This window comes from Stigmatopora argus, chromosome 20 (assembly GCF_051989625.1).
Source record: "Stigmatopora argus isolate UIUO_Sarg chromosome 20, RoL_Sarg_1.0, whole genome shotgun sequence".
NCBI lineage: Eukaryota > Metazoa > Chordata > Actinopteri > Syngnathiformes > Syngnathidae > Stigmatopora > Stigmatopora argus.
The window spans coordinates 9,730,578-9,752,021 of NC_135406.1; the positions used below are offsets into that span (position 1 = coordinate 9,730,578).

The 21,444-nt window shown below is 43.4% G+C and overlaps 1 protein-coding gene and 1 non-coding gene across 2 annotated transcripts; both read left to right on the plus strand.

The window, feature by feature from the left end:
• The first annotated feature begins 1,824 nt into the window (after window positions 1–1,824).
• On the plus strand, window positions 1,825–19,618 carry LOC144065622 (uncharacterized). Its single transcript, XM_077588616.1, has 5 exons — window positions 1,825–2,120; window positions 4,381–4,746; window positions 7,625–8,049; window positions 18,957–19,125; window positions 19,209–19,618. Exons 1-5 carry the CDS (start codon window positions 2,114–2,116, stop codon window positions 19,319–19,321), a joined length of 1,080 nt encoding a protein of 359 aa, XP_077444742.1. The 5' UTR covers window positions 1,825–2,113; the 3' UTR covers window positions 19,322–19,618.
• Window positions 13,584–13,774, plus strand: LOC144066362 (U2 spliceosomal RNA). The gene has a single exon (XR_013297536.1). It is a non-coding gene; the product is annotated as a U2 spliceosomal RNA (small nuclear RNA).
• Window positions 19,619–21,444: the final 1,826 nt, after the last annotated feature.

Below are 21,444 nucleotides of genomic sequence, written 5' to 3' on the forward strand. Positions count from 1 at the left end.
TTCCTGTGTGGTCCCAGTTCCTAAGACTGCGTACCCCAGGGAGCCAAACCACTTTAGGCCGGTAGCATTAATCTCTCACCTGATCAAGACATTGGAGAGAATCATCCTCAATCACCTCAGCCCCCTGATGAATGCAGAGCTGGACCCTCTGCAGTTCGCCTATCATCCAGGCATTGGTGTGGAAGATATTACCACCTACCTGATGCACAGGTCTCTTTCACACCTGGAGAACACGGGAAGCACGCTGAGAATGATGTTTTTTGACCTCTCCAGTGCGTTCAACACCATTCAGCCGGTCCTACTGAGAGGGAAACTGGATGAGGCTGGAGTAAGGAACCACCTAGCCGCATGGATCATCGACTTCCTCACTGACAGACCACAATATGTGAGACTCGAGGACTGTACGTCTGATGTGGTAGCTTGCAGCACGGGGGCCCCACAAGGCACAGCGCTCTCTCCACTCCTCTTCTCCCTCTACACATCAGACTTCAAACATAATACAGACACCTGCCACCTCCAGAAGTTCTCTGACGACACCGCTATTGTTGGACGAGTGACGGACGGGAACGACCGGGAGTACAGGGGAGTCATCACAGCCTTTGTTGACTGGTGTAGGCAAAACCACCTCCACATCAACACCAGTAAGACAAAGGAAATGGTCATCGATTTTCGGAGGAATCCTCAACAGACCACTCAGATGAACATCCAGGGTACAGACATTGAAATCGTGGAGAATTTTAAGTACCTGGGTGTTCACCTCAACAACAAACTAGATTGGTCCACAAACATAGATGCCCTGTACAAAAGGGGCCAGAGCCGCCTCTACCTACTAAGGAGTCTACGGTCCTTTGGAGTGTGCAGGACACTGCTGAGGACTTTCTATGACACTGTGGTGGCATCTACAGTGTTTTGTGCTGTGCTCTGTTGGGGATGCGGGAGCACGGAGAGGGACAGAAACAGGCTGAATAAGCTGATCAGGAGGGCCAGCTCTGTTCTAGGCTGTCCTTTGGACTCTGTGGAGGAAGTGGGAGAGCGGAGGATGCTGACCAGGATGATGTCCATCATGGACAGCACCTCCCACCCCCTGCATGAGTCTGTGGATTCCCTCTGAAGCTCCTTTAGCAATAGACTGCAGCACCCTCATTGCAGGAAGGAGCGCTTCCGCAGATCCTTCCTCCCATCAGATGTCAGGCTCTTTAACAAAAAATGGCTGAGTGTTGAGACCTACCGTATGCATGCATGTACATTTATGTGTATGTATGTATATATGTGCTAAGCAACACGCTTATTTATTTATATATTTATTCATGTATTTATTTCTTGACCTACTTATTACCTATCTATTTATGTCTAAAATGCCTTTCCTATTCCTGCATCCTCACCCTCTTGCTACTGTGACAACGTAATTTCCCGAATACGGGATGAATAAAGTTATCCAATCCAATCCAATCCAATTAGATAAAAATAACAGGAAATGCAGCAGCTCAGCTTACCCACGTATTGATTGTGGGTAAAGTTTTATTCTGAGTGCCATTGCCTGTCGGCGTTGTGTGCACGAGTATACTTCATTATCCAGAAAGCCCTCTTTTCCCCACGCATGCGCGTTGTGCGTTTCCTGGTCTGAATAACTCATCCGGTGCTCGTAAATATTGTTATACACGAAAGATATGCAAAAAAAATGCCATGGCCACCTGGCTTGGTCGCATCACGAAATTTTGACCGCATCACGGGCAAATTATTCGATCAAAATTTCCCTCGTAAGACGAGCATTTTGTATGACAAGCGCTCTTGTTCCTAGAGAGGAAATGACGTTGTTTCGCGCATGCGCAGTAGCGATTGGTCGCAATCCGAAAGCGGTCCCAATCGGGGCGCACAGCCTTTTATTTTATGCTTTCTCCCCCCCGGCCTCGAGCAGATCTACGTTTAATGTACTTTTTGGCCATTGAAATGTGGCGGACATTTGAGGGCATGCCCAGAACCCATCGTTTTGGAGGACGTTGAAACTTCGCGACTTGTATAGCTTAGCCTAGCCTAAGTTAGCCGCTAATAAAGAGAAGAAACAAGGCATTTGGCATCAACACGTCGCCAAAATAAGCAATCATTAAAAAACAAAATGTCAGGTAAGTTGACGTTTAACTTACATGTCTCGAAAATATATTACAACGTCTACAGATACAGGGCTGATGTACGCATAGTGCTATTTTACTATTGTATTTTTATTATTTTAGTTTATTAACTTTAAATGTCCTCGTTTTCAATTGTTCTGTAGAAGATGCGATTTGTGTGTGTGCTGCAATAAACAGCAGGCCGGTGTCTTCCAATTACAAATTATTTTATTTTCTCATGTGGACAGAAAAAGGTTCAAACTTGATTCCAAGACAATTGACTGATTCAAACAAAATCATGCAAACTACAAAAAATAGGAAAGTTTAAACAACTAAAACGCACCGGGCTGGGCTCTTCCCGGTAGTTAAAAAAACCCTCTACGGCAAGTAAGTAATAAAAATAAATTGTTAATAATTATACTAGTTGAAGCAGTTTGCGCTATTGTAGACAATAGATTAAATTCCTTCTAAATACATTCTTAAATCAATAACTAATATCTCTTTAACTCATTCATTGCCAATGACAATGATAGACGTTCATCTGTTTGTCGCCGCCAACCTGCCCAGCTGAATGGCAGCACTGTCAATGGCAGTCCATGAGTTAAATGACTATTTGATGTGTTTTGCAATACTAATGCTATGTAGTTGTTAATAAACTATAGACAATAAATATTAGTTTGAAGCTTATTCATACAGAATCAAACGCTTTTTTTTGACACCTGTCGTGAAACCAGAATTTTGTGAGTTGTGTTATCCTGCACTTTACGCAATTTCCTGTCCGGGGTCACATTTGTTATTTTGCTCCTGCAGTCAAAATGGTGCCATCAATGGTGGCCAAACAGTACCATATTTTAACACCTTTAGGGCGCACTTAAAAGTCTAAAATGTTCTCTAAAATGATCGATGCGGCCAATCGGTCGGTGCGTCTTGTCTGTACACGAAATTCAATTTTTGTATGGCCCTGACCGCTTGAGTGACTGGTTTTATTTGTTGCCGGCACGCTAATTATTGCGAACAACCCAGCGGACGTTCACCCTAATATTAGCCTCCCTGCGCATTCCAAGCATTAGGGTAAATCCATTCAAAACATACCAGGGGAGTGGCAATGCATTTGACTTGTGTGGTTGCAGCGCTTTTATCCCTCAAAAACACTCTTAACACTCTCAATTCTCAAAGAAACAGCATATTAGAGCTATACAGAGGAAATGCCTGACGTGGATGACAACACAATGAGGGTGTGAATGCTTGGAAAATGGACTGAAGCCATGGATCGAACACAATTTAACAACTTTGCTAACGGATGGCCAACATCGCAGCATCGCACGAGTTACGTGACAATTTGGAATGAATTGTCGATGCCGATATAACAGCGAGGAGAATCAAAGGTTTGGGAGTGATGCATGTTGCGAGTTACAATGGATTATGGATGACTGGGCTCATGTGTGGGCCAGCACTGTCCGAGTGTTCGCCAAAGCTGGAATCAAGTTCCCGGAATACACAACTCTGACTGACATTGGAGCCTAGCATGTTAAACTTTATCAGTGTACCTTTTATCTCAATAAAGCATTATCAAACTTAGTTTTGCTCGTGCTGCCTTTAAAAAAATGCTAGTGCATACGCTAGCAGCTAGCATAACATATGCTAGCAAATAGCATCACATACGCTAGTGGCTAGCATAACATAGGTATGCTAGCAGGTAGTATAACATAGGTACGCTAGCGGCTAGCATAACATAGGTACACTAGTGGCCAGCATAACATACGCTAGCCTAGTGTCATGCTACCGGCTTATCGGACGAAGCGTCCAATGTTTTGAAAAAAAAAAAAAAATATATACCCGCAAATGAGACTGCGCCATATCACACGATGCGTTTTATAGGTGTGAAAATATGGTAATCAAGAAACCCTTAAAATGCCCCAAACCTAACAGAGAGTAGCCTGAAAATGCCCCAAAAATCGTCAAACAAACAAGAAGCATCCCACAAAGTCCCTCAAAACCAATAAGAAATTGTCCAAAATTTATAGGAAGTGACCTGTAAGTACCCTAAAAATGGCAAAGAGGTGATACAAAATGAATTCTTTGTTTGACCCTCACAACGAAAGTTAAAGTGAATCCTAATTGAAAGGTGATGGTGAGCAATTTGAATGACCAAGTTTTGTAGTAGATGACAAGTGTGAGTACTAAATGGCCCTGGAGAAATATTTCTTAAGTGGTGAATCATTTTGGGGACACATGATTGCAAATAAAGAAATCAGATTTAATCTTTCTGTTTCAGATGTCAGTCAAATGCATCAAACTGAGCACCAGAAGTCAGCTCCCATGAAAGATGAAGACAATGAAGAATTCGAAAGCATTAAGGAGGAACAAGAGGAGTATTTCATTACAGTTGGGAAACGCCACATTGAGGAGCATCAGCGTCCCCTCATAAAGGTAGAGGAAGTCCCTCTAGATGTTAAAGAGGAGGGGATAGATGTCCCCATGTGCACTGTTGAGCCCTTGAGGAGTGAAGATGAAGGTCCGAGTGGGGCCAGCAGTGGGGCAGTGCCTCTCAGTTGCAGCAACTCAACAGCAAGTTTCCCGGCAGAGAACCTCATGGCTCCACCACCAGTTAACCGCGACGCCACATCACACTTGCAATTCCGTGAGTATAAAGTCACTAACATCGGGAGGAGCCTCGGGGTGTACAATTTGAATAATACTATTTAAAATATTTCAATATTATAATATACGACCTACGTCGTTACGTATGCCCCATAAAAAAAAGGCTTAGGCCAGCATATCGGACTTGCGCGGTCAAACCGTGCATGATTAGCGTATTTTCACACCTATATGACGCACCGCCTGAAAAGGCGTCATCTCAGTTGCGGGTGTATGTTCTGTTTTTTGCCCATAGATAAGGCGCTTCGGCCCAAAGGGTGCTAGCATGACACTATGCTAGCGTATGTTATGCTAGCGCATTTTATGCTAGAGTATGTTATGCTAATGTATGTTATCGTATGTTATGCTAGCTATGCTATCATAGTTGTCGCCGGGCTATTCTGGGAACTTGATGCCAGCTTTGGCGAAAGCTCGAACAACTGTGCTGGCCGACACTTGAGTCCAGGCATCCACAATCCATTGACATATTGTCGCATAACTGGCCTGATGCTGCCTGCCGGTCTTTGTATAACTATTCATACCATCGGACATCCATTGCTCCCAAGCCGTTCGCAACTTTGTTTTGAATGCTCTGTTTGTGGCAATGTTGTTGTAGTTCCTTCGTCAAGCCTTCTGGAATGGCGCCCAGCTCGGAGTTCATATGCCGGACTTCCGGGACGTCCACATTTTTACTATTTAAATATATTGCATCAGCAATAAAAGCACCCAGACAATCAAGCGGTCAGTGTCATACAGCGACATCTACAGAATCTTGAATTTGGTGCATACAAAAGGCGCACCGACTGATTGGGCACCCTGTCCACTTTAGGGAAATTTTTTAGACTTGAGTGCGCCCTTTAGGTGTGAAAATACAGTACAGTGGTAACTCGTCATACGACCGCTCGTCATACAAAATGCTCGTCTTACGAGGGAAATTTCGATCGAATAATTCGCCCGTGATGCGGTCAAAATTTCGTGATGCGACCAAGCCAGGCCATGGCATTTTTTTTGCATATCTTTCGTGTATAACAATATTTACGAGCACCGGATGAGTTATTCACACCAGGAAATGCACAACGCGCATGCGCGTGGAAAAGAGGGCTTTCTGGGTAATGAAGTATACTCGTGCACACAACGCCGACAGGCAATGGCACTCAGAATAAAACTTTACCCACAATCAATACGTGGGTAAGCTCAGCTGCTGCATTTCCTGTTATTTTGATCTAATACGACGAGTATTATATTACTTCTCGTTAGCTGCTCATAAGAACATCAGGGGCACTGGCTCGCAACAGAATCCCCGGTAGCAACTCTATCATAGGCGCCGTTCGAGGGGATGCGAACACAGATGCTACAAGCTAAAAGGAGCCGCTAGCCAGCGCCCCCGAAGCTCCCATGAGCAGCGGAGCGATCGCTGATAAAAGACTGCTGCTCGTTGGCAAGTGGTCGTGCGTTATCCGATTGTGAGGACATTTGTGTGCATCATTTTCGGATCATTTTGAAGGGAACAGTACGACAGCAAACAGCCCATCGATAGCGAACGTGAGGGTGGAGTGTTTGTTCCGTTTACGAGTGCGTTGTGTGGAAAAAAAACCCGAAGCCCCCCGCCCCTTTTGTGCCCCTCTCCCCTCGGCGAAATCCGCCCAATTTTAGTTAGATTAAACACTTTATTTCTATTAAACCACTAGTTATGTCTTACTTTGTTAATAGATGGGGAATTAGAAGAAATAAAACATTTTTCCAATCCAATATCCTGTTTTTGGTGTTTTTTCAGAGGGCTGGAACGAATTAAATTTTTTCCATTCATTTCAATGGGAAATGTCCGCTCGAGTTACGAGAACCTCGTCATACGATCTCAGTCTCGGAACGAATTACGCTCGTATGTCGAGGTTCCACTGTACTTCTTTTTCTGTGCCATGGAAAAAAAGATAGATCACCCTATGTTGCCTCCTTGAAAAGTATATGCTGGAGCAAAAAAATTGGAGCACCCTTTGCTGGTTTTTCTCGGAATGATGGCGAACACCGAATTAGTGTGCTCGCCTACATACCGGGTGGATTGACAAAAGAACTATATATCCCAGGATGCACCAAGCACAGGGGAAAATGGAGTCTCCAGCTACTTACCCTAGTTGCGAGACCTGTTGTGGATAAATATTGATCCATATATAATATATAGTTAGTAGTCTAGCTTTAAAGGCTCTGTTGACACCAATCTAATGGCTGGAGTTCGAGCACCAAATTAGTGTGCTCGCCACCATACTGGGTGTATTGACAAAAGGACTACATATCCCAGCATGAACCGCGCACGGGGGAAAATTAAGTCGCAGGCTGCTTTCTGTAGTTGTGAGACCTGTACAGGATGATGTACCCTATCGTCTGATATCGACAGATTTATTTTATTTTATTGTGATATGAATTTTAATATTGGTCCGTATATAAGGTGGACCGGATTATAAGGCGCATAGTCAGCTTTTGAAAAAAATGAAGGCTTTTAGGTGCATCTTATAGTGCGGAAAATTTGGTCATTCAAATTACAAAAAAATCTTTTTACATGAAAAAGGAAATATTTAATGTTTCGTTTAAAATAAATTAACATTTAACTTGAAAAAAATGTTTTTCTACTATATTTAGAAAATTATATTTCAGTGTAGATACTTGACTGACCAATAGTGCTTTTCTTTGTAAAATAAGAGCGACAGCACGAATGTATGGCGTCCTCTTCCGTTTAATTTTAACGTATAATTACTGTGAACAAGAAATTTAGTCATTTTAATTGGAAAAAACGTTAATCAAATGAATTATCTAATTTAATCGAATCCTAAAGGCCTTCTAGTTAGAGAGACAGTCCGTGAAATAGATAATTTATTTTCGTATCTTTACAGGTTTCAGAAAATATCTTGGTCATAATGGGCAAGAGTCTGTTGAGTCTAAAGAAGCAGAGCTCCCCCAAATCAAAGGGGAGGAGCCAGAGTTCCCCCAAGACAGAGAGAGAGAAGAGCAATTTAAAATAAAAAAGGAGAAAGAAGATGTCACCTGGTCACCTGGTGAATCCTTGAAAAGGCAAGATGATCTGGGCGGGGCCAGCAGAAAGGTGGAGCCTTCAAACACCTCAACTTGGCCCCAAATTAAAGAGGAGGAGCCAGAGTTCCCTCAACAGCACAAGAGAGAAGAGCAACATCTGATCAAAATGGAGGAAGCTGTCATCCAGTCACCTGGTGAGTCCTTGACGACGGAAGATGATCTGGGTGGCCGCGGGGCGGACCCGCTGCATGGCAGAAGCTCAACAGAAGGATGGCAAGCAGAAAATGTAATTGCTCCTTTATCAGATAGTGACGACTTGCTTTATTTTAATGATGAAGATGAAGGTCTTAAGAAAAATCCCAGTGGCAACAAACTTTGCAAATGCTCTCAGTGTGGGAAAACCTTTGGGAAAATGTCTACTTTGAAAAGACATATGGCGATCCACACTGGGGTGACACCGTTTTCATCTTCAGTTTGTGGTCAAAAATTTTCACAAAAAAGAACCTTAAAAGAACACTTAATACTCCACACTGGCGAAAAAACATTTTTGTGTTCGGTTTGTGGCCACAGATTCGCTACCAAAACCAAATTAAAAAGGCACACAAGAACCCACACTTGTGAAAAAGCTTTTTCGTGCTCAGTTTGTGGCAGAAGCTTCACAGAAATGAAATCTTTGAAAAGGCATACAAGTACCCACACTGGCGAAAAACCATTTTTGTGCTCAGTTTGTGGTCGAACATTTTCACAAAAGGGAACCTTAAAAGAACACACAAGAACCCACACTGGTGAAAAACCATTTTCGTGTTCAATTTGTGGTCGAACATTTTCCCATAAGAGAAGCTTAAAAGAACACTTAATAACCCACACTGGAGAACAACCTTTTGTCTGCTCAGTTTGTGGCCACAGATTTGCTACTGAAGTCAAATTTAAAAAGCACATAAGAACGCACACTGGTAAAAAACTATTTTCGTGTTCAGTTTGTGGTAAAGCCTTTTCTCAACAGCATCAATTAAAAAACCACACAAGAACCCACACTGGTGAAAAACCATTTATGTGCTCAGTTTGTGGCCAAACATTCACAGAGAAGGGAAACTTAAAAACTCACGCAAGAACCCACACAGGTGAAAAACCATTTTCCTGCTCAGATTGTTGTCAGACATTTTCACACAAGGGAAGCTTAATTAGTCACACAAGAACCCACACTGGTGAAAAACCATTTTCCTGTTCAGTTTGTGGTAGAGCATTCGCAGAGAAGGGCAACTTAAATAATCACGCAAGAATCCACACTGGTGAAAAACCATTTTCGTGCTCAGTTTGTGATCAAACATTTTCCCATAGGAGAAGCTTAAAAGAACACTTAATTACCCACACTGGAGAAAAGGGGGTTGTCTGTTCAGTCGTGGCCACAGATTCGATACCAAAATCAAATTAAAAAGCCACAAAATAACCCACACATTGGTGAAAAAATGTTGACCAGCTCACTTTGTGGCCCAAGCTCCACAGAAAAAAGCAAACACAAGCACCGACATTGGTTAAAAAACTTTTTCCTGTTTAGTTTGTAGTCAAACATTTTCACAGAAGGGAACCTGTAAAGAAGACTTAACAACCCACACTGGAGAAAAGCCATTTTTTTGCTCAATTTGCGGTCCCACATTCCATGACAGGAATATCTTAAAAATACACATAATAACTCACATTGGTCAGAAATCCTTTTGCCAAAGATTTTGTCATAAGGATCCACTTAAAAGACACAAATGTGTCGTTAGAAGCGTTGACCAATGACGCCATAGCTTGTCATCCTTTGCAAATGACCTAATTCAGGAATTGTCATATTTATTATTGTTTCTTTCTTAGTGTTTTGATTATATTACTAAGATTTCCATAAATGTACATGTTAAGATTCCGTGGGTGACTTTTATTTTGAAGGTCTGAAACTTAGAAGCAACAGATGACGCGTGAACCGCGGAGGACTTTCGTCAGTAAGCCTTATAGCTTAGCACCCGCCGAAGCGGCACAATTTCTCACTGTAGCATCCCAGCCGATAGGTGGTCAAGTCTTGACTGATGGTTTTCGGTTCATTTTATTATTTTCCGTTCGTTCATCAAAACATCCAACCACCGTGAGAAATTACCCACACCTGCTTCTTCGAGCTGCTGACCTATGGATGGAAAAGGAAACGTCAGTGAGTTGCTAGCAAGTGTGGTGGTCAACGGACACAGTAACATAAAGACAGAACTCCTAGCTAACAAAATTGATGACATTAAAGAACTGATCAATAAGCTACAAGTAGAAATTCAAGATTACAGACAGTTGCTAAATGAAGAACGTGAAACTGTCTAGACAAGAATTCAAGGAACGAATTGAAAGTAATGAGAAACGGCTAACCGAACTTTAAGACAAAATAGAGGATGAAGACGATGAATGTGCAGGGCTACTGCTAAACACACCTCGTCGTCCAGAACGCCATTCCAAAACTACGGAGAAAATGCGAGAATATCAAATGGAGGAAATAAATAAAAAGGAGAGGCGTTTGGTGAGACCATATGACCGATGGAAAATTAAAATCAAAGCAGCCAGAGAAACGTTAAGGACATTTCTGAGTCAGACTTGGCCAACATGGTGGATGACAAACAATGGAATGAAGAAAATATCGAACCTTAATGAGGACTTAAGAAAGTGAGTCATGACTTTGTTAAATGAACTTCAGAGCGTCTGTCTATAAGTGGAGAATTCAATGGGAAAATGCCTAGCACAATGTTCATCAGCTACTAATGCAAGAATATGCACACTTAATATATGGAACTGCATCTTTGTCACAAGTCAGTCATCGTTCTGAGTCGAGCAGAAAAAAATGATTGATGATAGAGCAACATAAAAGTGATTTGGAAATACAGCGTGCCCACTTAGAAAGCCTACAAGCACTGAAAGACATGCAAGCACTACACGCCAAATTTGCAACTTATGAGAGAGATCAACAGCTAAGTTTGCCTCTTCAACCCATGCATCCAAACAAACACTCAACTTTCAGTGATAATCTGACCCACCCTACAGATGTTTCCAAACGAGCCCAAGCAATCCAAGAAAGCGTAGCCACAGACTGTCTTTTCCAACTCCCACAATTTTCAGTGGTGATCCATCCACTACATTGAATGTAGAGCTTCATTCCAGTCTCTCATCGCCCAAAGGAACATTGCCCCATCAGATAAACTGTACTACCTTAAGAAATATGTCAGTGGCACAGCACAAGCATGCCTTGAGGGCACTTTCTATAGAAATGATGAAGAGGTTTACAGAGATGCGTGGTGTAAGATTGACTAAAGGTACGGGCAGCCATTTATGATTCAGCGTGCATTTCGGGACAAACTTTCAAGGTGGCCCAAAATACAGCCTAAAGATGCGGAGGGGCTAAGAACATTCTCTGATTTCCTGAATGCCTGCTAACAAGTGATGCCTCATATCTGAGGCCTTGAAATATTATATGATTGTCAAGAGAACCAGAATCTGATGCTTAAAATCCCTGACTGGCTGACTTCACATTGGACCCGCGAGGTCACTGTAGCCCTCATGGATGGCAGCGATTTTCCTGACTTCAGAGAATTCTCACACTTTGTGTCTCTAGAAGCAGAGATAGCCTGCAATCCAGTCACTTCATTATACGCACTTCACTCCAGCTCATTTGACGAAAGGAAATGCACAAGAGAACTAGAGAACTAAAGAGAAAGAAAGCAAATGTATTGAGTACATAAACTACTGCTGCAGACCTTGACAATCCAGCAAATAATAGCAAATCAAAAACCCCATGCACATGCTGCAAAGGTAATAAACATCAGCTACTCAAATGCCAAGACTTCAAAGAGAAAACAATAAAGGAAAAACGACGACATGTAAAGGAGAAAAGGCAATGTTTTGGATGTCTCAAGCCAAAGACTGCTGTCATTGACTAACTTGCGATGTATGCAAGGGGAGACACCCCACCTGTCTCCATGATGAGAACTATAAAACCACGCGAAGGAAGAGAAGTACTGGTGATCACTCCAGATGACTCCACACCAGCCATGCCGCTCAACGTCACAAGAGGAGACCAAGCAAACAAAACCTCTATGACTGTTCCTGTGTGGGTGTCCGTGAGAGAGGTGATGTGGAGGAAGTAGAAGAGGACGGTGGTATATACCCCACAACGGCGTATATCACCCTAAAAAAACTGAAACTGCGCATTGTGTTTGACTGCTCTGTGAAGTGTAGCGGAACAAGCCTGAATGAACACCTCCTTCCAGGGCCAGACATGATCAACAATCTCATGGGAAGAGCAGGATTGAGACTATTTAAGATTACTACGATGGAAAGACGGAGACGTGTATGCGCAAGATGAAAAGACCAAACACCAAGGCAAGCGCTTTACAGCCAACAAAATCAGATCCGGTGGCTATTGGATACCAAGCATGAGTAGAGCCCTATCTTTATTCATTCGCCAGTGCATTACCTGTCGCAGAATTAGAGGACTACCAGAAGGACAGCAAATGAGCGACTTGCCAGGAGAACGGACTGAAGCTTCTTCTCCATTCTCACGTTGTGAGATGGACTGCTTTGGTCCTTTCATCATGACGGAAGGAACAAAACGGAACAAACGCTACAGCCTGCTCCTCACCTGCTTTTGCTCACGGGTTATTCATCTGGAGATGTTAGAAGACATGTCTACTGACTCTTTTATAAATGGCTTGCGATGCTTCATCTCCATTAGAGGGGCTGTCCGGCAAATCCAGTGCGACCAAGGAACCAATTTTGTTGGTGACAAGAATGAATTCAAGGTGGCCCTGCAAGAACTCACCATTGACAGACTGAGCACATTTCTGTCTCACAAGACAGTGTGACCTTATGATGAATGCGCCCCATTCAAGCCATGCAGGCAGTGTGAGGGAGCGCCAGATCAAAACCTTTAGACGTGTCCTCGGCTCCATACTGTCACTGGCCTACAACAGACTTACTGACTCGGCAATACGAAGAGACATTTCCAGCTCAATTGACTGCCATTTCTATTCTGAAAATTATTTCTAAATTGCAGATTACTCATATTCCGTGTTTGACTTTTATTGAGAAGGTCCAAAACGTTGTAGCAACAGTTGACGCGTGAATCGCGGAGCAGTTTTGGCAGTCAGTTTTATAGCTTAGAACCCGCCGAAGCGACACAATTTCTCACGGTGGTTGGATGTTTTTTATTTATCTTTATTTTATTTTTTAAACGAACAAACAGAATGTAATAAAACGAACTGAAAACCATCAGTCAAGACGTGACCATCCATCGATGGTAATGCTACACTTTCCGTAAACTGGATTTCGGCACAGCATATTTCAAATAAAGTACATTTGTGCATCATTGACAAAATCAATCGCGTTGTACTCTGATTGTTCAGGATTACTCTTCACTATGAATGTAACAATAAAGTTATTTTGGTCCAGTGTGGATCATGTGGAAGATTCATGAAGTTTCTTTACATTAATAGCGTAAATAGGAACGCAGTTTCTCAATTAAAATTTGTAATGTGTGTATTGATATCAAATATGGTTTAATTCTGCTCCTGAGGAACTGTGTAATGCGGATAAAGGGATTCTATCATGACTCACGTGACCCACCGCGCCTTACATTTCCAAGCATTCTTTACATTAAAATGTATAAACACAGCAGCAGTTTCCCTGTTATAATACTAAACGTGTATAGTTGTAGTTTGTTGTATAAATGTCTGTTACTTTTGACATCCATTGCGTACCACTACTTTAGGCTGTATTGTCTGGATTGAAGCAGTCCTTAGTGCCAGTTTAAGCGTTATCGCTTCTTGGTCTTTTGGCTAAGATCAAGTGTAGTATCTGTTTTTATCAGTTTAATATCTGATATGTTATCTATTTGAGAACCATATATTTAAATTATTTTTCTAACTGGGAGATGAACTAGGGGCTTGTGTCATCTACTCCACGCATCAACTTGGTATTGCAGTACCTCCAGGAATGGTGCAACCCCCTCTTTTGTTCAAAATATTTTTACTTTCTCCCATTGTGGTCATAGAATTTCTAAGTTAAATGAGTGAAATGACTTGCTTCCCCCAATAGTAATCATATCAAATTTACATCTGCTAGTAATAAATGCCAATGGATCATTTGATCTAATTACTAATTTCACTACACCCCCATTAAGTACAACCCATTTTAAACCCAAAGGATGTATGTAGGCCCTGCTTCACATTATATCACAACGCTGCTTCAATCCCCTGGCTGCCTAATACAGGGACTGCAACACGATTGGTTGCATAAAATAGCTGCTGCAACTTGATTGGCTTCTTAATGGAGTGGAACCGCCCAATAGTTTGTTGTGCTTTAGCATGTGTGTCAAACTACTTCTGCAGATATAGTGGTAGCTCATCCTATCACATCTTCATTAGAAAATTATTGTTTTTGCAGCCGATGATCTTCTGGGCGGTGTTGATCACTCTGCATGGCTTTTCTGTCTGCTGGCGTACGTCCAGCGTACCACACTGTAATGCAGTATGCCAGGATGCTGTCCACAGTGGCTCTATAGAAGGTTACCAGAAGCTTAGTGTCCAAGTTGTTCCTCCTGAGTACCCTCAGGAAATTGAGTCGTTTCTGGGCCTTCTTCACCACTGCTGTGGTGTTGGTAGACCAGGAGAGCTTGTCCGTGACGTGGACCCCCAGGAATTTGAAGGACTGGACCAATGTTCCCTCTAATTTTTCGTTGGTCTGAGCAGAAAGTCAACCTCCCTGAGCGCACTGAGTACCAGTGTGAGCGACATCATCGGTACTCGGATGATTCGCCGAAAGACGTTTCGCCGACGGACGTTTGACAGACGGGCAGGTCGCCGAATGGACGTTCCGCCGAACGTTCATTCGGCCGAACGGAGGTTTCGCCGAAACGGGATTTGCGCGCTCGCCCCGCCCCCGGATCGTGTGTGTACAAGTTTTTCAACCTCGGCCCGCGGGCCATATACGGCCCGTTAGGATTTTTAATCCGGCCCGCCGCCGGTGTTGTCCAAATTATAGTAAAAATCAATGTTAGTCTACCATCAATGGCAGCCCGGGAATAAGCACTCTTGGGCGGGCAGATGTAGCAGAACCGAGCCGTAAAATGACAGCAATCGGGTCAAATCCATCCTAAAACAGCATTTAATGATTAAATACAAATACTGGAGCTCTTTGGACATTAGAACCGAGCCCAGGGAAGTAAATTCCTCGGTAAAATGTCGTGATGATATCGCGATGGAGGCAAAAAAACGTCTATATACGTCCATTCGCCAAACGGCTCAAAATGCTCTCAAATTCGGTCGAATCCATCCGAAAACAGCATTTAATGATTAAATACAAATACTGGAGCTCTTTGGACATTAGAACCGAGCCCAGGGAAGTAAATTCCTCGGTAAAATGTCGTGATGATATCGCGATGGAGGCAAAAAAACGTCTATATACGTCCATTCGCCAAACGGCTCAAAATGCTCTCAAATTCGGTCAAATCCAGCTGAAAACAGCGTTTAATGATTAAATACAAATACTAGTATTTGTATTTAATCATTAAACGCTGTTTGAACGAATGTTCATTCGGAGACCTGTCCGTCTGTCAAACGTCCGTCGGCGAAACGTCTTTAGGCGAATCATCCGGTCACGACATCATCATTGCTCGCTATGGGCACACCAGTATCACACCTGCCACAAGCAGGTGCATGACTCAATGTTCCCTCTAATTTTTCATGTAAAACATGCTGTAAAACACGAAAATCATAAGTGGACAGAGCTACTGCCACTGGCTGCCGCTTAAACGGCGCCATCATGAAGAAAGGGGTAAAAAAAAAAAAAAAAAAATCTGTTTTTTTTTTTTACTGCGCGCCATAGGATTGCTGCTGCGCAGAGAAGACGAGAGTAGTGCGCAATTGCGCACGCGCGCAGCTTAGAGGGAACAGTGGACTGGACCCTGTCTACGCATACTCCATTTATGAGGAGTGGGGCCAGATCTGTGCTGCGTTTGCGAAAGTCCAGGATTATTTCTTTAGTTTTTGTGGTGTTTAGTGTGAGATTGTTCACCAAACACCACGAAGACAGTTTGTTGACCTCATCTTTGTAGACAGACTCATCCCCCCTGAGATGAGTCCGACCACAATGGTGTCATCGGAAAATTTGACGATGGAATTAGACTGGTGGGTTGGTGTACAGTCGTATGTGTACAGGGAGTACAGAAGAGGACTCAGTGCACAGCCTTGAGGGGAGCCAGTGCTCAGTGTAATGGAGGAAGCGAGGTGGGGACCAAGTCTAACAGTTTGTGGATGGTTGGTTAAGAAGTTCTTAATCCAGTAGATGGAAGAGGATAGTCCAAGGTGGGAGAGTTTGTCAGCCAGAATGTCCGGTAGTAGAGTGTTGAAGGCTGAGCTATAGTCAATGAAAAGCATCCTCACGTAGTTCCCATGGTGCTCCAGGTGGCTCAGTGCTGTGTGTAGAGCTACGGCGATGGCGTCCTCAGTGGACCTGTTTGCTTTATAAGCAAACTGGTGAGGGTCAACTGAGGGAGGGATTGTATCCCTGATATGGCGGGTGAACAACTTTTCAAAGCACTTCATGATCACAGGCATAAGTGCAACAGGCCTATAATCATTCAGGCTGTCAATGGTTGGCTTTTTAGGGACGGATAATGGTGGCAGATTTCAGGCAGGATGGGATGATGGATTGTTGCAGGGAACAATTGAAAATCTTTGTGAAAACCCCAGTCAGCTGGTCAGCACAGGCTTTGAGCACCTTCCCAGGTACTCCGTCAGGGCCAGCAGCCTTCCTGGTGTTCACAGTCCGCAGTACCTGTCTCACTTCATGTTCCTGAAGCTTCAGTGTACTGCTGCAAGGTGGTGGATGTGTTGAGACTGAGACTGATTTGTCAGTCTCAAAGCGGGCAAAGAAACGGTTCAGTTCCTCTGCTAGTGAGGCATCTGCGTTAACAGATACCTCATTATTGTCATTGTAATTGGTAATGTGTCGTATTCCCTGCCACATCTTCTTTGGGTTATTTTATGTGAAGTGCTCCTCAATTTTCCTTGTATATGCTGCCTTGGCCTTTTTAGTGCCTCTCTTCAGGTCTGCTCTGACAGTGCTGTATTGTACGGCATTTAATGAGTGCCTGTGTCTCACTGGTCATCCAGGGTTTTTGGTTAAGAAAACCCCGGATACGTTTATCCAGGTTTTTCCTAACCAAAACCGAGGCCATAGCCATGTGTATCGCAGCTTTTGAAAAGTGTTCCAATAACAAGGAGAATGGAGCAAAGATGGTCAAGGACTCCATCCACAAGAGATTTGGTAAAGCATGGCACATCGTGATTGGCGAAAGTTTCGGCTTCGGTGTCACTCATTAAGCGAGGAATATGCTCTATGGCGAAAGTTTGGCAATTTGTGTTTGGAAGTGCTTTTATTCTTCCTCATCGATTAAATGCAAGGTTTTCCATCAAGCGATGAAGATTTATATATGACACTATTTATGAAGTGATCTTGGAATGGAAATGGGAGAAAATGAACAAAGACAAGTATGTTTTGTTCATCGTGTACAGCAGCCATCAGCAACTATGTGACATCATTTCCAGATGACAACAATTCTTTTGTTTCCTCATCGTCACATAGTGGCTGACAACAAAAATATTGCCAATGTATAAAATATCAAACTTGTAGGCCTAGCTATGAAACTATGTGTCTACAACATATGGTTTTCCTTCCTTTTGTATTTTAATGTATTGGAGTGAATGGATTAATTACAATAGAGGTTGTTTAAATTGTTTACTCATGCATTTCTCAGGTTAAAACCCCACAGAAAAATATATCAAATGGAATGGATGGTCGACGTCATACTGACTTACAAACAGAACCTAAGTGTAATTATTCATTATTTATTGATTATTTGTTTGTCTGTTTGTTGGTGTATTTGTGCACTTTGTGGTGGAGCTTTATACTTGTATAATGACAATAAAAACCTTAAATTCTATTCATTCAATTCAACTTTTAAAAAATCTTTCATTTTCCGTATTGTGGCTATTTTAACAAATAATTGACTCAGCCAGAATTAAAGTACGTACTATATTAGCTTCAAGTCAGATGGTGCAGACAATAGCATGAGATTTTGATCCTAAAGATTGTTCCAATAGCGTCACTTTGAGGCTATGGGCAGTTACTACAACTGAACGTTCTTTTTCGTCCTTTATTTTTCAACTGAGTGATTAAAGTACAAAAACAACGTTTAGATAACAAATACTTTTTGCGATTCAGGAATCACCTTTTAAAATTAAAACAAACAAAGGTCCACAAACATATACTATTTCGGACTCTACTTTGCTTATTATTGGGTTTGATTATATAAATAATGACTTTCCCACTCAATCTCTCGCACTGGTTTAGCTCAGTGGTTACTTCATCTAGAATCATCGTCATACACGAATAAGGGATTTTTAATTTTTGATAATTATATCAATTTCCCGACGTCGTCTACTGGTTCACGGCAGAAGGATAAAAAAAAACCACACGATTGGACGACTGTCGCCGTCAGTGGTAGTGAAAGAGTCCATTGTGCTCTCTGTCGGCAGGAAGTCCAACCCACAATCCAAGCATTCGTTGAGTTTTGCCGAAACCCCCTTGGAAAGTATTGACCCTTGCGTCCTGTGACCACAGAGGGGCGCTGGTCGGCAAGCGCCCGTCCGTCCGTATGCCAAATGCTTCCGGCTGGAAGCCACGGAAGAAGGAAGAAGATGCGCAAATGGCAACAATCGAGGAGAACAGACCATTGCTTCGTGTAGGTTCATTTTCTCTTTTATACAAGTTATTTCGGGGCGTTTTCAATATATATAAAAAAGAAAAATCCCGGAATCCCGTGAAGCGAGACACCGTCGCCGTTTAGCAGCACTCAAGCTAACTCGTTAGCGCTCAGATTGGCAGAACCCGAGACCAGCCCCAAACCAGCAGGGTGCTGATGGATTCGTTGTGTTTGGCGACTGGTTTTGCTGGTCCGGCAAGCAGGAGATGGCGGATTTCTTGGATGGGGAGGGTGGGCGAAATGCATTTGAATTCAAACTTGTCACTTACTCGATTGTTGTCTAACTGGATTCCCTTCAACGTTGTGTGTGCTCGTGCGTGTGTGTGCGCGTGTGTGTGTGCGCGTTTGTACATACACACACTTAGGACCACGGCGATACGTCGTCCTTGGCCAGGCAGAAGCTCCAGGGCCTCCTGAACAAGAACATGAGGATCCGCATGACCGACGGCCGGACCCTGGTGGGCCTTTTCCTCTGCACGGACCGGGACTGTAACGTCATCCTGGGCTCGGCTCAGGAGTTCCTCAAATCCGCAGGTGGGACTGGGAGCCCAATCCTGAGCTCCAAGCAGGTTCTTCATGTTGAATGTTCAGCTTTCTCCTCCTTTCTGTCGTTTCAGACACTTTCTCCCAGACGGAACCCAGAGTTCTGGGCCTCGCCATGATTCCAAGTCATCACGTGGTGTCCATCGAGGCCGAGGCGGACATTCTGGACGACGCTGTCCGCCACTAGCCGTTTTTACACTTGCGACCGTTCAGTGTCAAGCTGCGTCGGCCGTCACTCCCCGCCCCGTACGCCAGCCTCGGCAAAAAGGTCGGGGTCCGTCGTCAAAATGGGACACTTTGAAGGAAAAACAAGACGTGTAGTTCGATCCCGCTCCGTGGCGTTTGTTTGGGGCCTCTTTTAATGCGGTCCGACCTCCGCGTCGACTCGCCGTCAGAAAATGCAAGCGCCCAAAAACTTGAATAACGCTGTCATGAAAGCCATTGATCGTGCTAATAACATTAAAATGGATGCATCCAACATAAATGTGTGTTGAACAATTTGCGTTATTGTGCATGGTTGGAAGAAAAAGGTAGAAAAAGACACAAATCAAGAATCACACCAACAGATTTCCATCACACGCAAACATCTGACATAAATACTAACTAACACTGGGCAAAAGCGGAGCGCCTAAACGACAACCAGACTCGAAAAAGATGGAGCCGATCGGTCGCCGGTTCCCGTTCACACATAGGCGCGTCGGCCGTGGGTGCTGGCGGTCGCGCTTCGGCTCCGGGCCGCTCCCGAATGCACCGTCACCCTGCTTTGGTGGGGGAAGGGGCCGCGGATAGAAAGACAGATGGCGTGGAGATCGGGTCCTGCGAGCGGAAAGAAGGAAGGACGGCCTGGAGATCACTCACAATTTCTCCTGGGAGCCCGTCTTGCAGGAGCAGGTAAGTCAGGCGCCCCCGACGACGGCCAGCACGGCCGAGGACCAGCCAATGTACAGCCCCTCGCCAATCTCGTACCTGCCGCCGGATGGGGGTGGGCGCCAGCGCGTTTCCCGCCCCCCAGATGGTTGGGCGGTCGGTGCACTCCCCGTCCGGCGTAGTTAACGTTACTAGGAAAGTAACATTTAACATGTAGAATAGTTCAATAACAAAAGAGCTGTCTGTTTTCTCAAGCAGGCCAGATCACAGATGCGTGTAGGAGAAGCCATAAAAAAGAGGAGGCAGGACGCCCCCTTTCCTTTGGGCTCCTTTTTGAAAACGAACATGTATGGAACTTTAAGGATTGCAGGGTCAAAAGGTCAATTAAAAAAAGTTCCTTTAATTAGCAATGGCAATGTTAGTGGAAAAAATGGCTTGTTGTTTACTGCTTTCTTAACAGGATACAGTGGTACCTTGAGATACGATCTTAATGCCTTCCGGGACTGAATGCGTATGTCGATTTACCTGTACAGATGCTCCCCTACTTACGAACGCAATTGGTTCCGAGCGATTGTTCATAAGTTGAATTTGTTTGTAAGTTGATTCAGTGCTATATTTTGTATTATAATTTATGTTTAAGGCCGATATAAGTATATTGAAGGTTTATATAAGTGCATTTGTATGTTTAAGGCTTGTATAAGTAACACGCATTGGTTTGTACTGAAAAAAAAACATTTAATAAAATGGAGAGAATATGTACAGTACTGTAGAGAGAGATTTATGTATTAGAAACTGGCCAAAAGAAGCGACCTAATGACGATTGCACAGTTTTCTTCTTTTTTTCATCATAAATGATGCGGTAGCACTGTATGGCATCATTCAATTGATTTGCAAACTTTGTGCAACGTTCAATATTTGGGTCCTGCTGCTCGATCTTTCTGTTTATAAATGGTACTGAATGTGCAACGCTCACCACTCTCACGCGCATCAAGCTTCGTTATTATTGCCACTCGTTTCAAATGAAATGGCTTGCCTCTTCCTTGCAACTCCCTCAATAGAAGCCTTTAGCTTTTTACCAACCATATTCAATATTGGATGCATGAGATATTTAATGATACAAATGAAAAAGGTTCTTTGCACACTGGAGATACATTCACGCACTTCTGCATTGCAACGAAGAAGAAGGTAGATGCTGGGTGAGCTGAGCTCTCACAGCGCCAGGCGTCAGTATTAGCGGCGGAAAGAAGTACTACTCCTAAAAAGGCGCGAAATACAAAATTGGACTTGCGAACATTTTTGGACTTAAACGCAATTTGCAGACATGTTCGTATGTACCGTTGTTCGTAAGTTGAATGTTCGTAAGTAGGGGAGCGTCTGTATTCTTTGAATACTGCCACCGTCTCTTGACAGATGAGACAAACAGCCTTTTCTTTGCATTGAAAA